Source organism: Aotus nancymaae, unplaced genomic scaffold, assembly GCF_030222135.1.
Source record: "Aotus nancymaae isolate 86718 unplaced genomic scaffold, 86718_ANA_hifiasm-v0.15.2.pri h1tg000059l, whole genome shotgun sequence".
Taxonomy (NCBI): domain Eukaryota; kingdom Metazoa; phylum Chordata; class Mammalia; order Primates; family Aotidae; genus Aotus; species Aotus nancymaae.
The window spans coordinates 21,563,145-21,583,644 of NW_026988473.1; the positions used below are offsets into that span (position 1 = coordinate 21,563,145).

The 20,500-nt window shown below is 36.7% G+C and overlaps 1 protein-coding gene across 25 annotated transcripts in view; it reads left to right on the forward strand.

Annotated features, from left to right (window-relative positions):
- The window catches only part of LRRC4C (leucine rich repeat containing 4C), a 1,360,095-nt gene extending 1,345,066 nt beyond the window's left edge, over nucleotides 1-15,029 (forward strand). For all 25 annotated transcript variants that reach the window (XM_064365013.1, XM_012452372.3, XM_021665523.2 and 22 more), the window contains one exon: nucleotides 12,390-15,029. In XM_064365013.1, the coding sequence (XP_064221083.1) occupies nucleotides 12,432-14,354 (1,923 nt within the window). In that variant the 5' untranslated portion in view covers nucleotides 12,390-12,431 and the 3' untranslated portion in view covers nucleotides 14,355-15,029. The remainder of the gene's footprint in view (nucleotides 1-12,389) is intronic.
- The last annotated feature ends 5,471 nt before the right edge of the window (nucleotides 15,030-20,500 follow it).

Genomic DNA, 20,500 nt, shown 5'->3' on the forward strand with positions numbered 1-20,500 from the left:
CATTATGTTTTTATAAAATTAATTTATCAATTTGGCTGCTATAAATTAAAATTTGTGACATGTTTAAGTAATTCAAGCTAATATTTATTGAATGCCTACATATCATCCAGTATCTGTCTTTGAGAAAGCTTATGATTAAATAAGTTGAACACATTCCCAAACATTTACATTCAAACACAGGTATGGTAAGTGTTATAGTCTTGGCTTTACAGACACTTTAGGGGAAGGATGGATTTATACTGATCAATAAGGCTGATGACAGCCTAGAAAAAACAGCCAGTGTAAAATTGGCTCGGTTGGGTAAAATTTTGATATAAAAAAAAATCAGAGTAGGTAATTTCAATCTTAAGAAAGAAGGAGCAAGTCCTCAAAGCGGAAAAGTAGAGGGAGTATTTTTAAGAGTCTGGAAGAGACTGCAGCCTCGACTGTGTTAAGAACAGTGGGAGACAGGACTGGGAAAGCAGGATGGCACAGCACTGTTGAGGGGCTTACATGTCACACGAAGGCAGTGGTTTGCAAAGAGGACAATTTTGCACCCCCAGGGGACATTTGGCAAGTTCTGGAGACACTGTAGATTATCACAACTGAGGTTGCTACTGGCATCTAGTGGGTAGAGGCTGTATGGGATTTAGGCTTAATTCTGTAGGCACTGTGGGCTATGCTGTCTTGCACTGTGATTGTCTAGGCTCCCGTGTGTTGTTACACTGACTGCAAAATGTTACTTTGAAATCGCCTACAGGAAAGATATGAAAAGAAAGACCACTTGTGGAGATAAAGAATAACATATATTAATCATTAAATGGCCCTTGAATTTGAAGAAAAAAGGGAAAAAAGGGCAAAAAAAAAAAAAAAAAAAAGGAGGCAACAGTTTCATACATTGGTGGGGCTCCAGACTTAAAATATTAGCAGGAAGGAGAATATAGGCATTGTTACAAACAGGCATATTTCTAATCATTGGGGCATGCTGATTTCATTACTGAAGACTGAAATATCTTGCGGCACATGGAGCTTGAGATTTTAAATATTTTTCTTTGGTTATACATTTCACTAAAGCAAATTGCTATCAAACACCTCAAATCCCACCTTATAATTTAAGAAAAAGTTGTTCATCTATATTTTATATTTTCATAATCTCAAAAAGTAAGATCAAACAGATTCATAAACAGCCAGAAACCTCATGCCAGGTATACTTATGTCTCAAGTGTCAAGAGAGAGTAAACAAGCAGGAAAAAAACAAATTAATTTTATTTTTAGCTCTGCCAAGCTGTGACTGTATTCCTAGGTCAGATTTTTTTAGCATGAAGTAGATTTGAATTTTTATTGCTAAGACAAAGTTTGGAGCCGCCACAGCCTTCCCCAGTCTCTTGCCTAGTCCATCTCGTTGCTTTAGATTGTGACAGTCGAATTAGAAGATCTTTTCCACCCACAGATTTTTAAATAAATGGTTCGAATGAGTCCCTGTAGCTGGCATGTGGTAATCTAGAAGCCCTTCCATTTTAAAAGGCATTTGCTGACTATAGGAGTTCTTTTCTCTGTTATAAAGTGGTCTGATCCAGTGCAGTGACCTGAAAGCTAAGCCAGTCCTCCCTAGTTCTAGAGTACATGTAGGTAGGAAGAAGCAAATCATGAAAACAACTAGGCATCCAATTGTGCAGAAATTTTCAAGGCAATCATGTTATTTTAGGCACATACAGCAGAGGGCATTGTTTGGTCAAACATAAAACAGGGCTGCTACTGATAATAATAGACAAAGAGAAAGAAATAGGGAAATCTCCCTGACTTCACCACCCACCCCCATCCCCCTCAAAAAAACATGCAAAGAGAGCAAAGAGACAGTGAGATGATCTTTAAATAACTGTTCTTCACAGCTCTTTGTAAAAAACTTCTATGAAAATAACTACAAACTGGAAAACATCATTCCAAAAATTGATAAAATTCTTGCTATGTGCATGGGTTTCTACTAGGTGCTAGGGATCAATTAGTGAGTATGACATCCTATGGGTCCTTAGTAAGTTTATGGCCTTGACTTAATGGATTTTCAACCTGCTTCTGACTATGTGAGCACTCATTCATTCATTCATTCATTCATGCATTTAACAAATATTCCATGAGTACTGTTCTAGGTGAATACTACTGAATAAGGAAGACAAGTCTCTACTCCACGGAAATTAACCTTCCACTGAGGTGAGACAGGCAGTAGGAAAACATGCACTTTATTGTATGAGAAAAAATAACAAATAGTGATAAGTACTATGATGAAAATTGAATATGGGAATTGTATTAAATATGACTAAAGATATTTTTGGCTAGGTAATCAAAAAGAACTAAGAAGGTAAAATTTAAAGTAAGCCCAGAATTAAAAGGAAAAACAACCATGCAAAAATCAAAGGATACACAATGCAGGCAGACGGAATCTTAGTAAAAAGGTCCTGAGTGGGGAACAAGGCTGAATTGTTTGAGAAACCATGAAAAGCCAATGGGGTTGAACCAAGACGGTGGAGTAAGAAAAACTTGAAAAGTGGGAGAGGCAGACAGAGGTCAGGTTGTGTCTTGGAGACCAAAGTAGTTTGCATTTTGTTCAAAAAAGATATGGAGCTAATAGAGGAGTTTCAAGTAAAAATACAGATGAACATATTTATAATTTAAAAATTCAATCTAAATACTGTATGAAGAATGAATTGTGGTAATGCAATGGACCAAAGTAGGGAAATTGATGGGAGTGTGTTTCAGAGGTTCAAGTTAGAAATGAGGATGACATATAATCTAGAAAGAGACAATGAGGAAAAGTAGATAGACCCACATTGTTTTAAAGTTGAATCAGAATGAATAGTGCTGGGCTACATGTGAATACAGGAAAAATCGAAGAAGAGTTCAACATTTTTGCCTTGAGCAACTGGTCATGTGGTAGTGGCTTTTGTGGAGGTTCAGGGGCAAGTTTGAGGATTTGCTTTCAGTGTATGCTATGCCATTTAATTCATGTAATCCTCACAATGTCTATTTATTATATTGTTATCATTCCCACTTAGGAAGGGATGGCTCAGAGAAGGCCAATTTACCAAACAGGAATTACCTAGCCAACCCTCCAATGGGAGGCATTTTACTCTAAAGCTGGTGTTTTGCTGGGTCTTACTATTGTAGATTGGGCATTCTTTTCATGCTTCAGCGTTGTTTCAAATTAGAAAGAGGACTAAAACTAAATGTGTGCTTAGTAGTCCTTTGTGTGCAATATGCAGCGTGGACGTGAGCCGCACTAGACATCAAAGATGCCTCTTTCCTGACTTGCAGATCTGACATTCCAAAATGATACACTGCTCTTTTTGTGTACACTGATATTTTCTAACGTGACCATATGCAGAAGCTAATTTTGTCTTCATTGGTATTTCATGCGCTACAAGATTTTAACTAGGGTGGATTAATTTGAACTATACACATCTCAGTAGTCAAATAATCAGATTGGAGATTGGTTCCATTCATTTCTAAAGCAATGCTAGGGATGTCAATTATTAAAGTTACTTACTTTCTCATCAAAGTCTTCTCTCCATTTTCCTTAAGAACAGGGGCAGAAACTTTCTAAAACAATATTCTTATCATTCCCTCTCCTGTTTAAAAGCCTCAAGTTTCTAAGTTTTTTATTAAAATAAATTCAAACTCTTTATTAGGCTTGCAGTGCCCTTCAACTGAGCTAGTTTATCTATGTTCTACAGTGTAAACCCTTTACTTCCATTAAGTCAGTTTTCTTAATATTTTGTGTTCCTACTCTGCTTTCATGAGTAAGCTCCTACCTCCTCCACCACTGCCCCACCTCCATGCCAATCTTTACACACTCCTTAAAGATCTGCATAAAATTCCAATTTTTTTTGTTTGTTTGTTTGAGACAGAGTCTTGCTCTGTTGCCCAGCTGGAATACAGTGGGGCAATCTCGGTTCACTGCAGCCTCCGCCTCCCAGGTTCAAGTGGTTCTCCTGCTTCAGCCTCCCGAGTAGCTGGGACTACAGGCGCAAGCAAACATGTCCAGCTAATTTTTGTATTTTTCAGTAGATAATGGGGTTTCACCACGTTGGCCAGGATGGTCTCTATCTTTTGACCTCATGATCAGCCCACCTTGGCATCCCAAACTGCTGGGATTACAGGCGTGAGCCACTGTGTCCAGTCCCAAATTCTCTTCTTAAAGCATTCTCTGATTAGCTATTCCTACATTAGCCTCTGATAATTCTTTATGGCATGTAAATACTGAATGTATTGATTTATACTAGTACCTATATCATATATGTACATAAATTTTTGATATATATCTATAATTTGTTTTATAGCTCGAAGATTGGAAAGTTCTTGAAGACATGGGTAATTTAGTTCTTTTACAATCCTTATGATACTCTCCAGCGCATGACCCCATGTTGGTGGCAGCCATATTGTTGTTGTTTTACTTTTCTAGTACATAGGTCTCTGTAGTCAGGACTTCTCACCTAATGATATTGTAATGTTGTAACTAGTGACATATAGTCACAACACTAGTGACAACATTAGAATATCATTAGGTGAGAAGTCCTGACTACAGAGAAACAAACCCTAAGAATTTATTATACATTCTTCCACTGTAAGCCAAATAAGTCTTTTAGAAGAATGAAAATGCGGAGTCAGGTGTTTTTTTTTTTTTCCTTAAATCTCAACTTCTGAAATTTTAGCATTTTCTAGAAACACTGCAGAGTCAATGTGTTTAGCCAAACAGCGGCCTTTTGACTTGATAGGTTGATTCTCTGGGTTATAGCCACTAAAATGTTGTAGCATTTCCATTACATTCACCTACTGGTTCAGCCCTGGGCATATTTAGAAAAAATAAAAATTCTTTTCCCTGAAATCTGCAGAACTATATATTCCTGCATAAGAGGTGGAGAAAGCTCAAGATTTGCAAAAGCTCAAGATTTGCAAGATTAGGTTAAAAATGGAAAAACAATGATCTATATTAGGAAATATTTATGAAATGAAGAGGTGTGTTACTTTTGGTAATGGTGTGTTTTTTTTTTTCTCCTGTGTATTCTAGCATTCCTTCAAACCCAGAGATGTCCAGATAAATGATTTTGCAGTAGAAATCCTTCCTAGCATGATGTGGGATGACCTTCAGGCTTTCTTATAAGGATATCACATTGCTTTATCTTGTTTCCTTTGAAAGGTCTCTTATTTATAATGGCATAGGAAAATTAAAAAATAATTTTTGTTCCCTTTCTTTGCTATTGGCTGAGGAAATAAGGAGAGAGAGAGCTAGAAAGAGAGAGAAGAAATTAATATGAATGTACCAAGATAGGTTTGGCTGCATGTAACAAGAAAAAGAATAACTGTTTATAGTGTAATGTATTATTTTACAAAGCAAAAAGTCCAGAGGAAAAGCAGTTACAGGGTTCATCAATTCAGCAGCTTATCACAAATATCAAAGATGTGCATTCCTTCCATTTTTTTTTCTTGACCTATCAGCTTTGTCCTCAGGCTGCCTCCCCTCTTGGCCACAAGATGGCTGCAGCAGCTCTAAGCATCTTTTACCCTCAACAATATCTAGAAAGAGAACAAGGAATTATTTCTTCCCCATGTTTTTCTAATTAGTGGGAGACAAAACAATTTCTGGAATCCCTCAGCTGACTTCCCCTCACATCTTATTAGCCATATTGTGTCACATGTTCAGCCCTCATTCATCTCCGAAAGCAGGAATGGTACTATCAATGTTTGCTTAGACAACAGCTTAGCTAACTATAATCCGCAAGACAACCTGCTACTTTTTTGAGTGTGCCCTGTCAGCTAAGAATGTTTGTGAATTTTTAAATGGTCAGGAAATAGAATTTTATATATATATACATATATTTATATATATACATATATTTATATATTCTTTTAAAAAACATTTTAATTATTGTGGGTACATAGTAGGCGTATATATTTATGAGATACATGAAATACTTTGATACAGGCATAGAATGCATAATCATCACATTAGAGTAAATGGGGTATCCAGCACTTCAAGCATTTATCTTTTGTCTTATAACAATTTTATTATACTATTTTAGGTATATAAATAAGTAAATTATTGTTTCCTGTAGTCACCCTATTGTGTTATCAAATAGATCTTATTAATTCTGTCTAACCTTATGTTTATACCCATTAACCATCCCTCCTCCTTTGCCTCCCCACATCCAACTATGCTTCCCAGCCTCTGAAAACTATCATTCTACTCTCTATCTCCATTAGTCAATTGTTTTACTTTTTAGCTCCCAAAAATAAGTGAGAATATATAAAGTTTGTCTTTCTGTGCTTATTTCACTTAACATAATGACCTCCAGCTCCATCCATGTTGCTGCAACAGATAGTGTCTCATTCTTTTTTTATAGCTCAATAGAACTCCACTGTATATATGTACCACATTAAAAAATTTATTTGTCTCTTGATGGACACTTAGGTTGCTGCCAAATCTTTGAAATTATGAATAGTGCTGCAATAAACATGGGAGTGAAGATATTTCTTCCATATACTGATGTCCTTTTTGGGAGAATATATGCCTAGCAGTGGAACTGCTGGATTATGACAGTGCTTAGTTTTTTAAAGAATTTCCAAACTGTTTTCCATCACAGTTATGCTAATTCACATTTCCACCAACAGTGTATGAGGGTTCCCTTTTCTCCACATCCTCACCAGCATTTGTTATTGCCTGTTTTTGGATGAAAGACATTTTAACTTGAATGAGATATCTCATTGCAATTTCCATTTAAGTCTTTAATCCATTTTGTTTTCTTTATATGACCAGAGATAGAGGTCTAGTTTTCTTCTTCTGCATATGGACATCCAGTTTTCTCAGCACCATTTATTAAAGAGACTGTCCTTTTCCCAGTGTTATGTTCTTGGCACTTTGGTCAAAAATGAATTCACTGTAGATGTATGGATTTGTTTCTGGATTCTCTATTATGTTCCATTGGTCTATATCTCTACTTTTATGCCAGTACTATGCTGTTTTGGTTACTTTAGCTCTATAGTATAATTTGAAGTCAGGTATTCCTCCATTTTGTTCTTTTTGCTCAAGATAGCTTGGGCTATTCCAGGTCTTTTTTGTGGTCTCATATACATTTTAAGATTTTTTTTTTCTATTTCTGTGAAGAATGTCTGTGGTATTTTAACAGGGATTGCATTGAATCTGTAGATTGCTTAGTGTAATATGGACATTTTAATACTACTGATTCTTCTAATCCATGAACGTGGAATATCTTTCCATTTTTTATGTGTCCTCTTCAATTTCTTTCATCAATGTTTTATAGTTTCATTGTAGAGATCTTTCAGTTCTTTAATTCCTATTTTATTGTATTTATATCTATAGTAAATGAGATTAATTTCTTTTTTCAGATTGTTTGCTCTTGGCATTTAGAAATACTACTTATTTTTGTACTTGTATTCTGCAGCTTTACTGAATTTGCTTATCTGTTTTAATAGTTTTTTGGTAGAGTCCTTAGGGTTTTCCAAATATAAGATCATATCATGTGCAAACAAAGATAATTTGACTTCTTCCTTTCCAAGATGTCCTTTATTTGTCATGTCTGATTGCTCTAGCTACAATTTCTGAAAATATTACTTTGTACTATAAATAGTATCATTGAGCACAGCCATGCCCATTTATCTACCTTTTGTCTATGGCTGCTACAGTGGCATAATTGAGTAGTTGCAACAAGAGATCATATGGCTTACAAAGCCTGAAATAATTACTGTCTGGCCTTTTACAGGAAAAGAAGTTTGCCTAATTCTAGCTTAAACCAAATTCTATTCACCCTTCGGTACTGGGTCAGTCTCTCCTAAAACAGATAAAACAGCATTTGATATTTTTTCTTTTTTGCATGGGAGTAAATTTTTCTGTATAAAATTTTCTTAGAAAAGAGTAAGAGGTAATCCCAGCACTTTGGGAGGCCAAGGCGGGTGGACCACGAGGTCAAGAGATCGAGACCATCCTGGTCAACATAGTGAAACCCCATCTCTACTAAAAATACAAAAAATTAGCTGGGCACAGTGGTGCGTGCCTGTAATCCCAGCTACTCAGGAGGCTGAGGCAGGAGAATTGCCTGAACCCAGGAGGCGGAGGTTGCGGTGAGCCGAGATCGTGCCATTGCACTCCAGCCTGGGTTACAAGAGCGAAATTCCGTCTTAAAAAAAAAAAAAAAGAGTAAGGGGGTAGGATGTTTGGGTAGGCCACAAATGTGTGTTTGTGGGGTGGGAGAGGGTGAAGATACTGTTTGAGATTCAAGCACATTTTAAATGAATAATACACCTTTCGTATTGTAAAAAGCTAATTCCCCAAATATCATCAATACAACTTGTTGATAAGGCAGAGCTGACTTTATTGATTATGGTGGTAAGGAAAAGTACCACCTCACAAATGTTTGGCAGTGTCTGTGAGTGGAGCTGTGAAGATTAAGTCAGAATTTATTAAGAATTGGAAGTTTGACTGACACAGGTATAGAAAACCAAATACCGCATGCTTTCTATGTGGGAGCTGAACAATGAGAACACATGGACACAGGGAGGGGAACAACACACACTGGGGCCTCTTTGGGATGTGGCAGCAGGGAGGGAGAGCATAAAGAAAAATAGCTAATGCATGTGAGCGTTGATACCTAGGTGATGGGTTGCTAGGTGTAGCAAAACACCATGGTACATGCTTACCTATCTAACAAACCTGTGTGTCCTGCACATGTGTCCAGGAACTTTGAATTTTTTTTTTTTCAAATTAAATTTTAAGTTTGACTCTAGGAAGGTTTTCTAATATAGGAACCTGTTCAGGATTACACAAGAATTATGACACAACAATTCAGGACTGATGAAAACAGCAAGGTGAATCAAGAGATTCAGTAAATCTGAGCACTAACGTCTGCTGAATTTTCCATGAAAGAGTGGATGGAACTTTGGGGGAAGTTCCCATAAGAATAAGTGAAGCCATTTGGTTTGGTGGAAGAGCCACAGAAGAGGAAAGAGCTGCTAAGACAGACAGTGGAACAGCAAAGTCATATTTATGTAGATGGTAAGGTGTGGTTTGGAGTCCTAGGGTCCAGGGGTAAGCAGTTTTGGTTCTCCCTGTTTAGGGAGGTTTGTTAAGGATAATGTGAGAAGGGAAAGAAAGGGTACAGTTGTGGTTAAATGAATTCATCTTTCTCCCTCCTTGCTTACAAACCAGTTCTAATGTCTAGACAAAGCCTATGATGACTTAGCGATGATACTGTCTAAATAATGCATCTCTGTTAGCTAACTCACATATAGTTGCTTCACTGCACGGGCTCTCAGTGCACTAAAGCATAGGTAGTAAAGGAAGAAAGTCTATTGACAAAGTCAAGATATCCTCCAGGACAAGGCTAAAAGTATCATAGTTTAATTCAAAACTCATACAAATGCATTTGTAAATAAATGCTGTCAGATGATATTGTAATGGATAGTGCGTACTTTTAAATTAATTTTCTTTTGATGTGATAAAAACATCCTATGAAAGAGATGTTGAAGCCTGGTTTTGATATAAAGTAACATAATTTAGATATTAAAGTAAAAAACCTTTTGTTGATAGTAGTTGATTTAATTCAGTGCATGTACCAAGCATTATTTGCTGTAAGTTATAAATTAGATTTGAACCAGCTATAATTTATAAAGCATTACTTATGACTGATTTATAGAAAATCTCATTAATTCCAATAGCACAAAGACCTTGAAGTAAGCAAGAAGTAGAAAATAAACTCAGCCTGGAGAGTAAGAAAGAATAAATGCATATACCTTATAATTAATAGTAATATATCATTGTTGCATATGTTTTACTGATAGTATGTTCCTGATTATATCTAGTAATCCCTACTACAGATTTCAATAAGAGATATTATTGTTGCTCCTGTCTTTTAAAAGAGGAAGAAACTGAGTGTCCCATCACTTTATTTTTAATATCTTTGACTATTATATATTACTTCTTATGAGCCAGTAACTTTACCTATGCAGTATTACATGACAGTCCTAAGAAAAGCCTTTTGAGTAGATAATAGTGTTCTTTCACAGATGGAGAATGTATAGAGATATGAAGTAACTCTCAATTTTAAGGTCATTGAGGTTCAAACAGGGATATGATCTCAAGAAGTCTCACATTAAACCCTTTTCTCTTGACCACAGAGCATGGTTGCCTTTACTGCATCATAGTTTAAAAAGAAAAAGGTAGCAAACAGCAGAGTAAAGAATTATCTTCTTTACTTTTATGCTATTTCCAGTCAACCAGTTATTTCTACCTGTTTTGCCTGAGACCCTAGGATTCTGGGGAGGGCTACAGGGTAGGGAATGGGAGAAAGAATGGAGGAGCAGGACCCTTGGACCGGAGCCCTAAAAATGTTAATTTGTTTATATATCAGGGATTTTGCATGCTACATTATTTTATGCCCAATAACCTTAATAACATATGCCCTCTCCCCCGAAACCTATGTCTATTTCAGGGAGAGAGGGCATATGTGAAGCTACACTAAATCACTCAAATGATAAATTTTCAATGGTCATGATTACTGGAAATTTAGATAGCTTTCTATTGATAATGGAAATATAAAAGAGTCATTTAAGCCCATATTTAAATTTACAATGAGGATAACTCTATCTGACTTAGGATGTGAAACCTACCAACCACATTGTTGTCATGATATAAATGGGACAAGGGAGTAATCCTATAAAACCTATTAACAGGATTGACGTGATGAGCCAGGCCCTGTTGCTTAGTGATTGTTTTAGAATGCAGGTTTTATTATTATTTAGCTAGAGTGAAGCAAGGGATCAGGATATGGCTGCCGTTTAAAAAGTGATGGCTCACGCCTGTAATCCCAGCGCTTTGGGCAGCGAAAGCAGGCGTATTGCCTGAGGTCAAGAGTTTGAAACCGGTCTGACCAACATGGTGAAACCCTGTCTCTACTAAAAATACAAAAAAAATTAGCCAGGCTTGGTGGCATGTGTCTGTAATTCCAGCTACTCCGGAGGCTGAAGCACAAGAATCGCTTGAACCAGGGAAGCAAGGTTGCAGTGAGCTAAGATCATGCTACGGCACTCCAGCCTGAGCAACAGAGCAAGACTCCGTCTCAAAAAAAAAAAAAAAAAAAGCAAGTGATGTTTTTACTCACAACTCACAGGAGGAGAGGGCATGACACAGCATGAGGAGCCCACATTGGGAAGCAGCAGGGTCAGCCAGTACGGAGCAGCCAGTGGAAAATGTGGGCAAGAGCCTTTATTGTGGTTTTACGGAAAGGCAGGGTAAGCAGGCTTATGATTGGCTAGTTTTTGAACAATCTGAGCAGTCTCTGGGACACAAGGGCTGTCTCTTGTTGCCTGGTAAGTGGATGTAGGGTGATTAGGGAAGGGGAATGGTGGTCTCAGTGTTAAGAGTCCTGGGAGAACCTGATAAGGTGGCTAGGGTTTGACCTTTGGGTTGGCTGGTTTGCATATGAAAGTCATGCTTATGGGCAAGTCCTTCACTATTGAAAAATATTTCAAAATATTTTCACTATGTGAAAAATATTTTGCATTTACCTTTATTCTCATAGCAACATTTTTATGTTATATCTGAGATCATATCTTCTGGGACCAGTCTGATGAACGTCTGAGCCCTGATTGATTTATACTAACATGTGACTTCTTGAATGTCACTTCTATATTTCTTCATTTTGAAAATGCAAAGAATGACAATTCCTACTTCAGAGAAGTGTTGTAAGGATGACAAAAGATTGCAACCAGCTTCACAGGCCTACATCCTGTGCAGCTGCAAAGAAATCCACATTTAGATGGACCCACACTTGGTTTAATGGACTTTTGTTACTGATTTGAAATTATTAATTTTATAAGGCTTCCTACATTTTTATCTCACACTGAAAACCACAAATTCTGTAGCCATTTCTAGACAGGCTTGTTTGTAAAGTCTATAGCCCATGGTGTTTGGTACATAGAATAACCTTCAATATTAATGTCAGCTATTACTACTTTTGCAAAGGAGCTTTTAGTTTGTTTGATATAGCCCCAAAGTCCTATTTTTTAAACTTTTCCAATCTGCTGTGGACATTGAAGCTATGGTAGAGTATGCATCATATATCCTCATGAATTTGGGCCACATTTGATTGGCAATCAATAATTTACGGTCCTCTACCTTATTGGTCCCTTACTCTGTGGTTATACATCTCATGGAATGTGGTCTTCAGACAGCTCCTAATTTGGAGTAAAGGTACATTTGCCTCTAAATATGAACCACATAATAAAGAGTATCAGATTTGTTTTTGTCTGACAAATGATGGCTTTAGCTGATACACTGTATCACTGACATTACTCCAGAAAGACACTAAGAGTAAATCTAATAATCTTTTTTTGCTTTTATTTTGCAGACTGTTTGAATTGCAGAAGGACCAACACCAGATAAATTATGAATGTTGAACAAGATGACCTTACATCCACAGCAGATAATGATAGGTCCTAGGTTTAACAGGGCCCTATTTGACCCCCTGCTTGTGGCGCTGCTGGCTCTTCAACTTCTTGTGGTGGCTGGTCTGGTGCGGGCTCAGACCTGCCCTTCTGTGTGCTCCTGCAGCAACCAATTCAGCAAGGTGATTTGCGTTCGGAAAAACCTGCGTGAGGTTCCGGATGGCATCTCCACCAACACACGGCTGCTGAATCTCCATGAGAACCAAATCCAGATCATCAAAGTGAACAGCTTCAAGCACTTGAGGCACTTGGAAATCCTACAGTTGAGTAGGAACCATATCAGAACCATTGAAATCGGGGCTTTCAATGGTCTGGCGAACCTCAATACTCTGGAACTCTTTGACAATCGTCTTACTACCATCCCGAATGGAGCTTTTGTATACTTATCTAAACTGAAGGAGCTCTGGTTGAGAAACAACCCCATTGAAAGCATCCCTTCTTACGCTTTTAACAGAATTCCTTCTTTGCGCCGACTAGACTTAGGGGAATTGAAAAGACTTTCATACATCTCAGAAGGTGCCTTTGAAGGTCTGTCCAACTTGAGGTATTTGAACCTTGCCATGTGCAACCTTCGGGAAATCCCTAACCTCACACCGCTCATAAAACTAGATGAGCTGGATCTTTCTGGGAATCATTTATCTGCCATCAGGCCTGGCTCCTTCCAGGGTTTGATGCACCTTCAAAAACTGTGGATGATACAGTCCCAGATTCAAGTGATTGAACGGAATGCCTTTGACAACCTTCAGTCACTAGTGGAGATCAACCTGGCACACAATAATCTAACATTACTGCCTCATGACCTCTTCACTCCCTTGCATCATCTAGAGCGGATACATCTACATCACAACCCTTGGAACTGTAACTGTGACATACTGTGGCTCAGCTGGTGGATAAAAGACATGGCCCCCTCCAACACAGCTTGTTGTGCCCGGTGTAACACTCCTCCCAATCTAAAGGGGAGGTACATTGGAGAGCTCGACCAGAATTATTTCACATGCTATGCTCCAGTGATTGTTGAGCCCCCTGCAGACCTCAATGTCACTGAAGGGATGGCAGCTGAGCTGAAATGTCGGGCCTCCACCTCCCTGACATCTGTATCTTGGATTACTCCAAATGGAACAGTTATGACACATGGGGCATACAAAGTGAGGATAGCTGTGCTCAGTGATGGTACGTTAAATTTCACAAATGTAACTGTGCAAGATACAGGCATGTACACATGTATGGTGAGTAATTCCGTTGGGAATACTACCGCTTCAGCCACCCTGAATGTTACTGCGGCAACCACTACTCCTTTCTCTTACTTTTCAACCGTCACAGTAGAGACTATGGAACCGTCTCAGGATGAGGCACGGACCACAGATAACAATGTGGGTCCCACTCCAGTGGTTGACTGGGAGACCACCAATGTGACCACCTCTCTCACGCCACAGAGCACAAGGTCGACAGAGAAAACCTTCACCATCCCAGTGACTGATATAAACAGTGGGATCCCAGGAATCGATGAGGTCATGAAGACTACCAAAATCATCATTGGGTGTTTTGTGGCCATCACACTCATGGCTGCAGTGATGTTGGTCATTTTCTACAAGATGAGGAAGCAGCACCATCGGCAAAACCATCATGCCCCAACAAGGACTGTTGAAATCATTAATGTGGATGATGAGATTACGGGAGACACACCCATGGAAAGCCACCTGCCCATGCCTGCTATCGAGCATGAGCACCTAAATCACTATAACTCATACAAATCTCCCTTCAACCACACAACAACAGTTAACACAATAAATTCAATACACAGTTCAGTGCATGAACCGTTATTGATCCGAATGAACTCTAAAGACAATGTACAAGAGACTCAAATCTAAAACATTTACAGAGTTACATACAACAATCAAAAAAAGACAGTTTATTAAAAATGACACAAATGACTGGGCTAAATCTACTGTTTCAAAAAAGTGTCTTTACAAAAAAACAAAAAAGAAATTTATTTATTAAAAATTCTATTGTGATCTAAAGCAGACAAAATTATGTGTATTCCTCAGAACCTGTTTTTGCTGCACTTATTCACTATATTCCCACATCTCGTTCCTCCCTTCCCTGATTGCCATATTTTTCATAGGAGATCTCAATTCCTTAAAGAACTGGTCTAGGAAATTTTGTAAGAATTCTGTTACACTTTGAGATTTTTATGGTGAATTCTAGTGGTGAGATCCAGTCTATTTTGTCTCTCTATTTTTAATTTTTTTCTTTTTCCCTCATACCCATATGAAGTAATCCAATGGGGAATGCAATATTAGAAATAGATTTTTAAGAGAGAACAAGGAAAAAAATGCAAGATCTTATATTTTTCATGTAATGACCTGTTCTGTATTTATGAGGAAGACCATTCTATGGAAAAGAAAAGAAAGTGAGCAAACAACAGATTAATTTACATATAAGCATCTATAAAACCCATGACTTTTAAACAACTCTAGAACCAGAATTTGTAGTTAAAAAGCTAAAAATAAGATTATAAATAAAATATTGTTGGTTTTTCTGTACCTGGACACAACTCATTTGTAGTATGGCTCAAATGTGAGAAACTTGAAGGTAATTAGATTTTCTGCTTTCTAAGAAAGAAAATACTACAGTATTCTTTAGTCACAAAATCAATCTCTACAGGGTCTTGTCTGACTAGTTGACTTGAGTTTTAGATCTATGTTTAAGGATGCTGTGGTAATTTTTCCTTCTCCTTAGGGTTACTCTTTGTAGAATGCTCAGGTTCAAAAATAATGATTTTGTGAAGTAAATTGAATTCTACTTGAAGGAAAGTTTCAATATAATTTATTCACTGTCTCCTCAATAAAATTTCATTGGCCAGATGAACTATAACAGCAAAACAGGAAAGTATTCTAAGTCATCTAGAGCTGAAAAAGATTATTTGCTGCTGAGTGTTAGCAAATTTAGTTCAATTCAATGGTAATTATTAAAGTCCTACTGTGTGCAAAATATTGATTTTAGTATTGTGGGTGCACAATTGAGAAGATCTGGTTCCTGCTCTTGCATCACTCCCAATCTATATAAAAATAATTAAAGAAATCATCTAGTATATTACTGGTTGCCAGCTCTAATTTTACTACTAGGTGAAAGGCTGTGAATAAGAACCTTAAATTTTCAAAATATTAGACTACTGTTATTATAGAAAGCTCTTGGATTTATGGTTTCTTCCACCCTTCTGGAAGAGGTGACTTTTTCTACATGCAGATTGCAGAGCTTTAAGGAAGTGTAGGTTTAGATTTGTTCTGAAGGATGAATACATACCAGGAGATGGCAATGCTAATTCAGTGGTAATTCATTAATGGTATTTTTTAAGGAACTGGGGGCATTTTGGCTAAGAGACCATATACTAGCTTCCAAGCAAAAAAGGAACTTGCTGGTTGTTGCACCTTGGCATTCTTCTTATATTTTAATATATTGTGTGTATGACTTCTATCTTTATGTGGAACAAGTGAATATATACAGATCTCATTACTGACCCTGAAACCTGCTACCTTGGTGGTGAAACAAGGACTGACCAAGCTGAAGAAAACTTCAGCTCCTAATGGCTAAGAAGCTTGGATACTCACACTTAACTCTGCAGGCTGAATCTTAGTCCATGGTTTTGTGGTCTCCAGGTGTGAAAAATCAATTATTACTAGCAAAATAGGTCAGAGAAATGGGAAAAAAGGACAGGAAATGAATGAGAGCATGCAAGAATCTTGCTTCTGTTTTTTTGATCACTAATTCTCTGGCTTTTTTCTTCCTTATATCTTACCTCCCTTTCACAATTCACACTTGCTTTCTTTGGGGAGAAGACTCAAGAAAAGGGAAAACATCTGGCTATTGTTCGTTAACTTATTCAGTATTGAATATACTTATCATATTCCCAGCCTGCGATCACAAAACACAACAAGCAACAACATAAAAAACACCAACAAATATGTATAATAACAAGCAAGTGCTAGTACAAAGAAAAGTGATATAAATCAAAAGGGAAAATGATCCTCCTTTCTCTACTTGGCTTACGTCCATCAAACTCTGTCTTTGCTGACTCTGAAGCTTCTTTCATTTTAAGCTTATAATTCTTATAGTTTTACTCCAAGTATGCAATTACCCTTGGCTGTGAGAAGTGGCTGAACAGTTAGACAAATGCTACTAAATAGGATGAAAGGTGAACTTGCACTTAAAAAGTTAGGTTGGAATCCAAAGCATACAATTCAGTCTCCTAGGAGATCACCGTATAGTACTAATGAATATATTTTGGGAAAAAATTTGACGCAAAGTTTAAATAAACCAGACTTGATTTCTATAATAAATTTAGAAACTCTTTTGACCAAAAGTCCCCATTGCAGGTTTTGGGGATAAATGGTAGAGTGCTATAAATCTACTATTTAAAGAAAACTCAAATGTATTCCAGATATTTCTGATTAAGAGTGAGCCTCTACTTTCCCTGCATAACATATTTGGTTCTTGGCCCATCAGAACAGTAGCTGCACTGATATGTTACAGACCACTACACACATGAATTTACTTGGTTTAGCAGGAAGCCTATGTGACTGTTTAAATGTTCGCTATATTGTTGTACCAAAATACAATTCTGTGTCTACTGCTCATTTTATTCTATCCAAAGGCAACTGGGTGGCAGTATTCTGAATTATGTACACCAAAAAATACACCATTTACAATTCACCAAGTTAAAGTAACCCAATGATAATCTCTGTGTGTGTGTGTGTGTGTGTGTGTGTTTGTATCTCCTACTAATAGCATGCAGTTTGCTTCCCTAAACATCAAAGATGCTTTAGAAAGAAGATTCTCTAACACCTGTTTCTATTCAGGAATTTTACTCTTACACATCTGGTCATGACCTTAATCTGGAACACTCTTTTGAAAACTATACAGATGCATTTGCATTAGCAAAATAATAGAAGGATTTGGTTTAGCTCACACACACAGTCCCAGATACAACTTTAATAATTTCCCCTCATATTTCAAATATTCTGAAATAATGTATCATCTTTTTCAAAGACTGAAACAAGTTATTTGCACATGGAAGAGTGATAAATATTTACATAGCAGAAAGAAAAGGCGGCAAGAAGGCACATTAAGAATAGCCTTCACTGAAACATGAAAACGTATTAAGTAGATGGCCCCAGAGTATCCAACATTTTTAAGGTAAAGATTGATCAAGGTGAAAAAAAAAAAAAAAAACTAACTATAATCTCTTATCCTTTTGGAATAATCTTCAAGATATTTAGATAAAGCAGAAGAGTTAGATGAGTGCTAAAAAAAAAATGTGATACTCTAAAGCAATGTAACTTTAAAATATTGTATTTAATTACTTATTTGGTGCTTCAGCTTGTTTTAATGAGAATCTTGAAAATAATGATATCATGAACTATCACAGACATAGCATGTGAATGCCTGGGTAAGCAGTCACACTCTGCTAAGAAGCTGCTTGTCTGTTTCTCTTAAAAATAGTAGCATATAATCAAATCTCTTATAAAAATATATCCTCAAATTACATATGCATCTTTATATTTGATTAGAATGTGATTCTGTACAACAGCTACTTCTGATAAAAATGAGACTAAAAAGTTACCTTCCAAAAATCAAAGTCCCTATGATTCTTTCTCTTCTTTTGCAAGAAGAAATATGTATTCCTAAAAGCCCTGTACATATTAGATAGGAAGCAGCTGGGACACTACTCTCTTCTCATGCTCCATCAGGATACAGAACAAGATACATCTGGCTGTATGAGAGAAAAAAGAAATCTTCTAGAATTAATGTAGCACACTGTCAATTAGGATCCAAATTTAGATACTGAATGAAGCATTCTCAAAACACATACCAGTTCACATCCTTCTGTTTCTTAAACTGCTGCCAACAGAACTTCCGAAATTTCAACCTTGAGAAAACTATATAAATTATATGTAAAATTATATAATTAAATTTTATAATATGTTTAGCAGTAAAATGTAAAACTGCTGTTCATTTTTTGTTTTGCCCAGGATTAAAAAAAAAAAAAAACGAAAAACAGAGAGGAACTTGCTGCAAGACAGACAATAAATGAAGCTATTTTAATGAAAGCACGATACTGGAAAAATCTTTGTTTGTAAATTTTTTTTCTATGCAGAAAATGAGCACATCTATCTGTCCCTTGCACAAAATACAGAAAGGAAGGGCCCATGAAAATCGGACCATGAAGTCTTATTTTTCATTATTTGGTCTAGTAATTTAATTTCGTTTTCCAGATTATTAATGCTTCACTTTTATTATATATTTGATGCTGAATTGCTGAATTTGACTTGTCCAAATGGCATCAATCCTGCCTTTATCTCATTGCCAGAATATTGAATATATTGCTTTTTATCCTGATGAAAGGGAAGATTCAATGTTGTTTGAAGGAGAGGGGCTGATCTGTGTGGTGGCAGTAGAACACATTCTGATTGATGTCCTAACCTTGAAAACTTGCCAGAACATCCACCTTGATCAACCCTAGTTCAGCTATCATGGTGGAAACCCATTATGGGCACCCTTAGCAACTATTTTGCCTATATATTACTACACCTACTGAATGGCAATTAGTTAACCCCCTTACTTCTTCAGCCCTTACTTCCACATTGAAAGAGGTAAAAAGTCGAGCTCACCAACTGCTATTTAAGCACATTTGCTAGTTTTGTAAAGTGTATAGACTTCTAAGAGGAATATACGAAACCTCAAATAAATATATTAAAATACGCACAAAATAAATATATGATATATACTTTTTATGCTAGTTACTATAAAATTTTAATCAAAAAATTTGTAATACTAGGGAAATCTCAGGTTTTACTAATGGAATTATTATGAAAAACATTAATCTTAATATAATTTGTAAAACGCCTTAAAAGCTAGATGCTGAAATGGACTTCCAGGTCCTGTAGCTACTTCTATTAAAATAATCATAATAATGTTTTACAAAATGAGAAAAGTAATATAGTTTCTCTTTCCATTTGCCCTGAAGCAGACTAACTGATGCTTGTAAAGATGTTTCTCAGCATAAATGGATTGTTAGAGAATGAACTTCAGTTAATTCTGACCTTAAAAAAAATGTCAGGTAGCTATGTATTTTCATCTGAAACATTTTCAAGAGTCTTACAAACAAGTCACTCTAAAATAATTAATGACAATGTTTATGTGCTCAATAACATTTTGGTTTTTCAATACATATTCTTAACCCTATGTGAAAGTAGATTGTATCCCTGGTTTTCATTTTTCGGCATATTTTCAGGTTTTCTAAGAGAAGTATAAAATCAGAATCTGTCACTACTGCCCAACATTTAGTTATGCAATCTGGAGTTCAACTCTAAACAATATCGGGGCAACTCATGTAAGTGAGTGAATTATTGCCGAGGCATTGACGTGTGCCTCTTTTTCATTCTACTCTTAAATCCCACTTAAATGACCTGACAGTTTTATTATGATTAATACAAATTTTACTTTCAAGAAGAATTGAAAATTTCACAATATTGAAAAATGCTTGAAAGCTGGAGATTATTTTATATATATATATATACTTTTTTTTTTTTTTTTTTGAGATGGAGTCTGGCTCTGTTGCCCAGGCTGGAGTGCAGTGGCATGATCTCAGCTTGCTGCAACCTCCACCTCCCGGGTTCAAGCAAGTCTCTTGCCTCAGTCTCCAGAGTAGCTGGGACTACAGGTGCATGCCACCATGCCCAGCTAATGTTTTGTATTTTTAGTAGAGACGAGGTTTCACTGTGTTAGCCAGAATGGTCTCAATCTCCTGACCTCATGATCCTCCCACCTTGGCCTCCCAAAGTGCTGGGATTACAAGCGTGAGCCACTACACCTAGCCCTATATATTTTTTATGAACAAAAACATCATCACATTTCTTATCAAAGACAAGTGCCAATATGTAGACAGATTATTCATCAGAAAATAGGTGCTACTAAAATAATCTATTGGCCAACAGTTTTATTTCAATGATATTAT